Here is a 9,201-nt window from a genome sequence, read left to right as displayed (position 1 = left end):
TAGCCCTGTGTGAGACTTTGGGGGCTTGTTGCCAGAGGCAGAAGAGTTGGGAGGATTCAAGTTTAGTTTTCTTAAATATATCTTGAGTAGCACAAACATAAAGCGCTTGGGAGGAGCTCAGTGCCCCTTTTCCCTGTCCTGCTGCTCCCCAGTCCCCTCTGTGGTGTTAGCATTTCACTCTGCTGTTGTCTGTTTCTCCCACCTGTTGCTCTGGGATCTGTTTAAAACTAGGTTTTTCCTCACCATCTTCCACTCATAGAGGCAACTCTGTTTTTGCTCTCTGTAGTGCAACATTTCTCAAATGTGGCCACCAGGGGCTTTTTGTGTGGCCCCAACAGCCTCCTGGGCGGTGATGGGGGAGAAAGGGGGGCAAAGTGTCCACCTCTTCCCCCTCCCCTGGGCTGCTCTGCCCTGCTGTGCCTCTAGAGACAGGTGGAGCACAATATTGCAGGACCAAGGTGAGCTTTCAATCTACCTTGGGGGCAAGGCTCGGGCTTCAGCCTAGCGGGACTTTGGGAGCCAGGCTGTGGGACTTCGGGCACCCCCTGGCTCTGTCCACTGGTCCCAGGCTCCTGCCACTATGTGTCGGGAGCCAGCCCTGGGTGCTGACCCCTGCTGCTGGCTGCGCAGCCAGCAGGGGCTCTTCAGCTGCACAGCCCCTGGCTCTGACCACACAGCAGCATATGCTGGCTCCAGCCGTGCAGGCTCCCCACACACCTCCATCACCTTGGGCCTCCACTGCCTTCCCCAGCCCTTCATTCATCCCGCCACATCACCCTGGGCCCCCACTGCCTTCCCCAGCCCTGCATTCATCACCCTGGGCCTGCACTGCCTTCTCTTTCCCCCCCACCCCCCCCCACCCCTTCCAGGGCTTAATTTGTCCTGAGAAAAGTGATATTAACAAACATACAAGTATCACTTTTCCCAGCAGACTTACTAGCTGGCTGGGAGGCTGTGATAGGTGATACTTGTATGTTTGTTAGTATCACTTATCACAGCCTCCCAGCTAGCTAGTAAGTCTGCTGGGAAAAGTGATATTAACGAAACATACACCTGTCACTTTTCACAGCATTATTTTTATTATTGAGTCTGCAAAAAAGACAAACCTACTTAAATAATTACAATGATGTGGATGTGTATATGAGCATATTTATTTGGTTTTCCTAAAGTTAAATAAGTATTTTAGGAAAGTGTCAGTGTGGCCACCTGCAAAAGTTGGTGGCCACACTCTGAGGTCTAGTGCACGGTATAGTGACAGATAGTGGAGCTATGCAGAGACCTGCCAACCTCACTAATTCCCCTGTGAGACCCCTCCACTGGAAGCGTCAGGCAGTTCCACTGGCCCTCTCCACACTCTGTTTCCAAGCAGGCACTTTCTCCATTGTGTGCACTGATTTTTTTTCTTCTTCTCAGTGCCCCCCGGCAGGGCCAGGGCTTCTGAGCTGCTGCATGCTCCTGCACATGGCCTAGCTGCATAATGCCAGCACCAGTACCGGCAGCCTGGACCTTTTGGGCAGAAATTCAGCAGCAGGAGCTGACATTTTGGAAGCAGGAAGCTAGAGCTCCTTGGCTGGGTTTTTCCTGTTCTGAGTGGGGCGAAATACAGCATCCAGGAGTCTCTCTGAAAGACTGGTAAGTTAGAGAGGCAGGAAAAATTCAAGGTGCAGGACCCCCACCACTACCACCCCTTTCAAACTTCTGTGGTAACCAGGTTTGGGCATTTTGTTGGTTGGCCCAAATTTTCCAGGGAGGACCTTAGCCTGGCCTGGTAGTGGGTGTTATCCTGAACTCCAGACCCCTTGACAGCAGCTCTGAAACCAAAGAGGAGTAAATAAAATACCAACCCCAAGCCTTCCAAACCATATTTTAAAAAAAAATCCACATCAGACAATGGGCTTTCAACACGATCTGAGTTAATCTTCCCACAACTTTTAAGTGCCCCTCCTTCCATTGGACTCCGGCAGTGCAAACCTCATTTCGCCAGAAACTGTTACCTCTTTTCTTGGGGGATGCGGAGGGTTGTTCATTCAAGACAGGTTTTGCCCATGTTCAGGGACAGTATGTTAGACCCATTTCTGACAGATTTCATCTCAGGCTTTTTCACTGTCCTACAGGGAAGCCTGTTTCCATGTGCAATTTATCTCTGCCACCAATGCTACCCACCCGCTACAACATTGTGTTCCAGGGGACTCAGTATTGCTGGACTGTTTTGCCTATGGGGTACTGCGATGGACCCACGATATTCCATGCTGCTGGGAGGAGTATGTTGGGAAAAGGAGGATTGTTGCAAAGGGCAAAGATAGTTCAGTAGGTGGATGAGATCTTGATAGTGAAACTGAAGAAGAGCATGAAGGGTTAGTGCAGCAGTTACTGGGTTGCTGCCAAGCACACGCCTTGAAATGTAACCCTTCTAAAGCCCAGATCAAACAGAGAGAAGTGCAGTATCTGGAAAACAGACTCGGCACCAAGCAGGGAGAAGATCAGTAGATAAGGAGAGAGTGAAATGTAACCTAATGCCAGTGGATACTAAATCCTTGCAGTCCTGTTGGGGGCTCACTAACTTTCGCTGAGAATTTATGGTGGGATATGCAGAAAAGGCAGAACCCTTGTATGAGGTGCTTAAAAGGGTGCAATGGATCTGGACAGAAGCAGCAACTAGTTCATGGGAAAGCTTGAAAAGGGGGTTAATGGAAGCATCGGCTTTGGCTGCCCCCAACAAAGACTTGTTGCGTACTATAGCAGAGCACTAACAGTTCCAGAAAGCTAACTGGGAATCTGAGCAAACTGCTCTAACTTGCTGCTTACTGGACACTACAGAAAGCCCAGGGAATTATCGGGGCAAGTAAAGTAATTGTTAAAAGCCATCATGCTCTGGGAAAACTACTAAGTCAGGAAAATGTATCCAAAGGGCATGTGAGTGGATAAGGCTATACAATGGGTCTTTGCTCTCATGACAGAAAATGTCCAATTGCTCACCCTGAAAGAACCTGAAATATCTGTATGGAGTCTGACCCTAACTGGTCAGGAACCTGTTTGTGAGCCCCAGGAGGAATCTAAAGCACACGCTGTCTTTACGACAACTCCGGTTGAACCGGAATTGGAAAAACAATCTGTCTTGTGGATGGTAGCTTATAATATAAAGAAGGAAAGTGAATTACAGGATTCAGAGACAGAAGACAGGCAAATACTTAAATCCTTTCAGTACAAGCTAGAAAAGGGACGAACAGTTTGCAGATGTGTCAGCAGTTGTAGAAGTGTTGGAGAGGATGAAAAACAAACTGAAGTAATTATTGGAACTGATTCGCATTAGATTATGTTTATAAAGGTACCACCATTTATCTTCCGTGGTGGAAAACTATGACTTTTACAGGAATCGATTGATCTTAAATTAAACACAAGATCTTTTGGCAAGGAATTGGCAGCCAATTTTAATAAGTTGAGACTGGTTAAAATAAAATCACATAGAGGAAAAGGTCCATTACAACGGGGAAATGAACAGGCAGATAAGCTCACAAAGGAAGCGGCGATGGGAAGCTGTGCCATTGGCAGTAACCACCCAGGCACAAGCAAAACAAGAACAAAAAACAACCAGGAAGGGTTGCTATTATTACAGGACATTCAGGCAAAAGTTGAGTTGGTACAGCCATGGAGTGTAGAATGCCTCTCAAAGTGGAAGGGCATTCCATTGAAAAAAGAACAAAGCTTAATTATAGCAAAACCAAACAATGAATGGGTTTTAGCAATCTTAGCAAATGCAACACCTCCTTTTGGGATGGATACTTGGTTCTGTTGGAGGGGGGACACCTGAAATTAGAAGAGGCATTGGAGAAACTTTAAAAGATGGGCTGGTGGCCTGGAATGAAAGAGGATTTGACTGTCCATATTCATAGTTGTTTAACGTGCAAAACAAGAGCCTGCTAGAAGGAAAAGGCAAGGGGAATTAATGCATCAGGCTTTAAAGGGTCCCTTACAGCACTTGCAGGTGGATTTTGTGGGACCCTTGCCCACCACACCTCGGAAGAATAGATTGATGTTTGTAATTGTAGGTAGCTTCAGGAAATGGGTGGAAAGAGAGTAGACTGGTAGCTGCAAAAGTGTTAATAACAGAAATATTTCCTAAATGGAGTTTACCACACAGTATTGACTGTGATAATGGACCAGCTTTCATCAGACAAGTGTACCAAAGTGTGAGTACATGGACCGCTATTTTCCTACCATTACACATCCCCTTCCACCCTCAAGCTGGAGGGCAGGTGGAAAGAATGAACAAGTCCCTTAAAATTGAAAAATCCAAACTGTGCAATGAATTGGGAACAAACTGGGACATGGTGCTCCAATTGTATTTTAAATCTTGGCCGGCACATTTACATTTCCCAAAGGAGTCACTCCTCTCTCCTTTAGAATCACTGTTAAAGCAACTGCAGTGTAACAAACGTAGAACCCCCGTGTTGCCAAGTCTTATGGTTTTATAGGTAGCCTTGCAAGACCTGGTGTTTTTCCTAACCCCCTCTTCACCCCTGGAATCCAGAGATTGTGAGAGAGCCCAGTTTTCATTTAAAAACAACTTTCAAGGTCACGTGGTTGCAGGGACCCACTTGAAAACATGACCGCATGCGCACCCCTTAGAGAAATGAGATGACAAGTCAAACGAATCCAGCATTTATTAGAGTTTTAGGTCCTGTGCCTTTTTTGCAGCCTGACTCATGCTTTTTAGGGTTGTCAATTTTGGTTGGACATATTCCTGGAGGTTTCTTTACATGACATAATGTTTAGATTCATCTTTCATTCCTGGAGACTCCAGGCCAGTCGTGAAGGGTTGGCAACCCTTTTCTTTTGACCCCTGCGAATGTGGAATCCTTCATGTCTTCATCCAGCAGGTTCACTAAGCTGCATTGCTTCAACATGGTTCCTCCAAACAACTGAATCCTCTCTTTGTGAGGCAGAACCACTCTCAGGTTGGCAAGGGAGCAGGTGGGCTCCTGAGCTGACTCAGGGTCACCGCCAGGCAGTGTCAAGAACTTGTTAGCTGTTCACACAGCCCCCTCCGGATGCACAGCACCAGCTTTAGGGTAACAGAGCACAGACTGAACCATCCCTGACCAGGCTGAGTGCCAACAGCATCAGGACCCAAGCACACCGGCACCTAGATGGCCACACCCAGCGCCACTGGTTGCAACCACCCGCCCCCTCCCCGTGCCCTCGCCCAGTCAAAGGAGAAGCACTGGGAGCGTCTGTGAGGCCTTGCCTAGGAGTCAGGCTTGGCTCTCCCCCGCCACCAAAGGGGAGGGGCTGGCTAATGTTCCAGCTGCCCTCTCCTCGCCCAGTGCTAGTGCCTGAGCTTGCCCCACCAGGCTCGGTGGTGCCAGGTTTGCCCCTGGGAGTGTGTTGGCTTCCTCTCTGGCATGGTCAGACCTGCTCCTTCGCAGCTCAGCCTCAACTGGCCTGGGTGCTGAGATGCCCCCATGCCACGCCACTCTCCCCATTTCTGGCCCAGAATGGGCAGCTCCTCTGCCAGAAATCTGTGTGTTAATGGAACAGTCCTCACCCCAGACCATGCAAAGGTCCTGGCCGCGTCTCCAACCACATCCCCTGCCCCAGAAGGACCGAGGCCCTCGCTGGGAACATTCCAAACCAGGCCTAGGCAAAGCCCCCCAAGGATGGACACAGGGCCCAATCCTGCCATGGCCCTAGGAGGGCTCCTTGGTATCTGAGTCACTGCTCGGGGCCCTGGGTTCCCCTAGAGGGACAGGCGAGGAACGGGAGAGGGCAGCCGGACGGCTGCTGGCTGGGGCTGGGGGTGACGACAAGAACAGGATGTGGGAGCTGTGGATGGGTGTTGCCCCATGTCTGGCACATAGCAGGGGAGCTGGTACTTTAGGGGCGGTGATCCACATGCAGAGCTGATCAGCTGTGGGGACTGAGCAGCGTTCCCCTCCCCTTGCCGGGGGGTGGCAGCTGCCGAGCCCCCCCACACGCTGTACCATGAGGGCTGGCTGGGGCGTGGCCTCCTCTGGTGCCACTACTCCACTCTCCCGTGCAGAGGAAGACTCCTACGGCCAAGGCTGCCAGGGCGAAGGCTCCCAAGGTGATGCCCAGCGCCAGAGGGGCGTGCGAGCGCCTGTGCTGTCCTTCTGTAAGACAAGAGGAATGGGCTCAGAGCTGGGCTTTGCTCTCAGGGGCCGTGCACGGTGGGGGCCAGGCCTGGTGCCTGGGACTGATCCAGGTTCCATTCCCATGTTTCCTCCTCTTCCCCTGGGCTGGGGGCCCGAAGGGAGCCACTTCCAGTGTCATAGGGGGTTCATATCCCTGCTGCTGGGCAGAGGGTCCTGGTGCCAGCATGGGCTGGCGCAGGGACTGCTGGGCTGCAGTGCCGTCCCTATGCAGCACCCCTGGGAAACCCATACCCACTGGTCCCCCCCTCACGTACCGGTCCTGGCGCCATCCATCTTGCTGTGCCGCCTCACAAACTCCATGCACGTCGTCTCCAGGAAGGACTGCAGCTTGGAAGTGGTCTCTGGGTACCGGCTCACCTGGGCATGAGCGAATGTGGCCAGATTGTCCTCCTCCTTGTGCCCTGGTAGCACCCAGCTGGCATTGGCCACTCGGAAGCTCAGGAAGTCGTCTCCATTGAGTGCCACCTCATAGAAGCTGTGGGAGGTGCCATCGGGGGAAAGCTGGCAGCCCAGCTTGCAGCGCAAGTACAGGGGGTCTGTGAGGGGGCAGAGCCGGAGGGGTCAGGCTGGCATGGCCCAGATGCAGGGGTCAGGAGGGCACAGGGAAGGAGGGGTCATGGGGGAGCTCCCCAACCCCTCCTTGTTTTGCCAGAGCAACCCTCCGGCAGATGGGGGCCAGTCAGCATCCTCCTCCTCACTGCTATCTGCTCCCTGGGCTCAGCCCCATCTCCCCGTCCCCTCACTTCTTTCCTCTGATCCCACCCCCTCTCCCTTTGTGCTCCCCAGATCTGTCCCCCACTCGCTTTCCTTTACCCCTTTTCTCTCTCTTGGCCTGATCCCCCTACCCTCCTCCTTCCCTTCCCATTTCCCACTGCCATCCCCACGCCCCCACACCTACTCTCTCTACTTCCCTACCCCAGCCGGTGCCACACACTGCCAGGTAACTGATGTGTCTCTGTTCCCCTTTCGTGGTACTCTCAGAGTTCCTGGGAAAGCTGGGTGGCAGCTGCCATTTTGTTCGCCGAGTGGGCGCAGTCTGGAGCCAGGAGACGCACACAGCGCTCGCTCCCAGAGACTTGACTCTGGGCCACCTGGCTGTTTCCTTTTGGCCAAGGTCACTGCTGTTGATAGGCTATGGCAGCCCCTGGGGGCTGAGCAGGGAATGGGGCCAAACTGAAAAATGTGACAAAAAATCGGGTTCAATCTGAACCAAAACCAATTTGCTTGTGGAATCAAACAATGCAAGGGAAAAGATTGTTTCAAAAGGGATTGAGTTGGCTCGAAACCAAGGCATTTTTCAACCAAAAACAATTAGTTGAAAAACATTCGCCTAGCAATCCTGGTAAAGCATAACACCCTCTCCCCTGCTGCACCTCCACCTCCCTGCCCCCACGTTATACACAGTGCCCGGGGGTGGGGGGGGTCAGCACAGCACACTGCCTGGCTGACCCATCTATGGGTGGCAAACACCATGCATGCCCCCCTGTGCCATCCAGCTGATGCAAACTCTGTTTCTTCCACTTTGCTGCCACCCCCCCGAGCCATGTCACCAGCACCAGGTGTCAGAGGGGCCCATGCCCCCAAGCGCCGCTCCCGCTCTAGTACTCACACTGCACCTTCCTCTCCTTGGTGATCACTCGCACGATGGCATGGAAGGAGTGTAAGTAAATCTGCAGGCTGCGCTCCATCTCCTGCCACTGTGCTGGGGGATCCAGCGGGAGCAGCTGGCTGGCATTGAAGCCCTGCAGGCTGTGGGTCAGTACCCCGTTCAGAGTGGCATTCCCCAAAAATTCAATGGTGCTGCTGTTCGGGAGGTGGGCGAGCTGAATCATGGTGAAGGTGTGCAGGGCTGGGAGGGACAGACACCCAGAGAATCAGAAAGTCGGAGGGCACCGGGCCACCCACATCCCCCCCGACAGCTGACTTTGGGCTTCCTGTCACACAAAGCCCTCCCTCCCAGGGGGCCGGAGGCATTCCTCCATCACTGCAGCAAGCCCCCAGCCTCACCTGCTGGAGCACTGGCCAGCTGCTCGGGCTCGCCCACACTCAGCCATGCATGGGAAAGAGAAGCCCGCAGGTAATTCCTGCAGGAGGGCTCAGCAGATGCTGGGATTTCCCTGCCTTGCTTCACTCATCGCAGGGCTTCCCTGCCAGTCCCTCAGTCATGCTAGCACCGCTGGTATCTCCTTGCGGGGGCCGTTTCAGACTGGCCGGCACCGGCCTTTCCTGTGGTGCTTCGAGTGCAGGAAAAGCATTTAAGCTGTGAAGGGACCTGCCACTTCCCTGTGTCACAGGGGCTGGAGGGAGATGGGGGCTGTTACAGTGTCTGCAGGGAAACCCTGGCCTGAGAGTAGACCCCATCCCATCCCTCGGCCACACCGCTGGGAATCACACTCTCTCTCTCTCAGCTGGGCTGATCAGAGTGAGAGGTTGTCTCCATGGCCAAGTCCTCAGAGCCGCTCGGGACCAGGTGGCTCTGCAGCTCCCTCAGGGTGCAAGAGCCCTGCATAGGGGTGCTGGGGACCCCTCTTACCTGCCCCATCTCCCTGGTGGCAGAGAACACCGACAAGGAGCAGAAGTAGCAGCATTCTCGCAAGCTGGCTGTGGGGCCCAGTCACTGCTTGGTTCTAGACTGGTGTCCCTGGTGGAGGAGATGTGGGGTCCCAGAGCCTGGCAGAGCAATGGCAGGGGCCCCGTGTCTCACGCCTCTGTGCCGAGCTGTGCAGGGGATGTGAATGCAGGGGCAGTGCTGTGGAGCAGTCAGGGCTGTGGGAGGGAGCTGGGGCTGGCAGGGAGGAAGAGGGCGGGAATGTTAGTCCAGCTCTGTTATTGCAGCTCTGTTCCATTTCCGCAGCTGCTGACACCCCTTCTCTGCCAGCCCAGGGCCTGGCTCCCCTCTGCTGTCCCCACAACACGGCTGGGCTGGGCACTGCAGCTCACACACCCAGGGCTGATGTGCACAGGGGGAGGAAGTATTCCGGGGCCCTGAGCTCTGGAGACCCCCCTGAATATATGTAATGAGTGAAAT

The 9,201-nt window shown here is 53.4% G+C and overlaps 1 protein-coding gene across 1 annotated transcript; it reads right to left on the bottom strand.

The window, feature by feature from the left end:
- Nucleotides 1-4,643: 4,643 nt before the first annotated feature.
- On the bottom strand, nucleotides 4,644-9,025 carry PROCR (protein C receptor). Its single transcript, XM_039486917.1, has 4 exons — nucleotides 8,707-9,025; nucleotides 7,783-8,022; nucleotides 6,428-6,709; nucleotides 4,644-6,131 (listed from the first exon to the last, which is right to left on the bottom strand). Exons 1-4 carry the CDS (start codon nucleotides 8,759-8,761, stop codon nucleotides 5,905-5,907), a joined length of 804 nt encoding a protein of 267 aa, XP_039342851.1. The 5' UTR covers nucleotides 8,762-9,025; the 3' UTR covers nucleotides 4,644-5,904.
- Nucleotides 9,026-9,201: the final 176 nt, after the last annotated feature.

The sequence above is a fragment of the Mauremys reevesii genome, linkage group 9, assembly GCF_016161935.1.
Source record: "Mauremys reevesii isolate NIE-2019 linkage group 9, ASM1616193v1, whole genome shotgun sequence".
Classification (NCBI taxonomy): Eukaryota; Metazoa; Chordata; order Testudines; family Geoemydidae; genus Mauremys; species Mauremys reevesii.
This window is presented reverse-complemented; position numbering and strand designations above follow the sequence as displayed.

What these genes read in the sequence shown, in the direction of transcription:
- PROCR (XM_039486917.1), bottom strand. Translation starts at nt 8,761, where the DNA reads ATGCTGCTACTTCTGCTCCTTGTCGGTGTTCTCTGCCACCAGGGAGAT. An exon ending in CAAGGAGAGGAAGGTGCAGT is followed by an intron (nt 6,710 to 7,782) that starts GTGAGTACTAGA and finishes GCCCCCTCACAG; the next exon opens with ACCCCCTGTACTTGCGCTGC. An exon ending in GATGGATGGCGCCAGGACCG is followed by an intron (nt 6,132 to 6,427) that starts GTACGTGAGGGG and finishes CTTGTCTTACAG; the next exon opens with AAGGACAGCACAGGCGCTCG.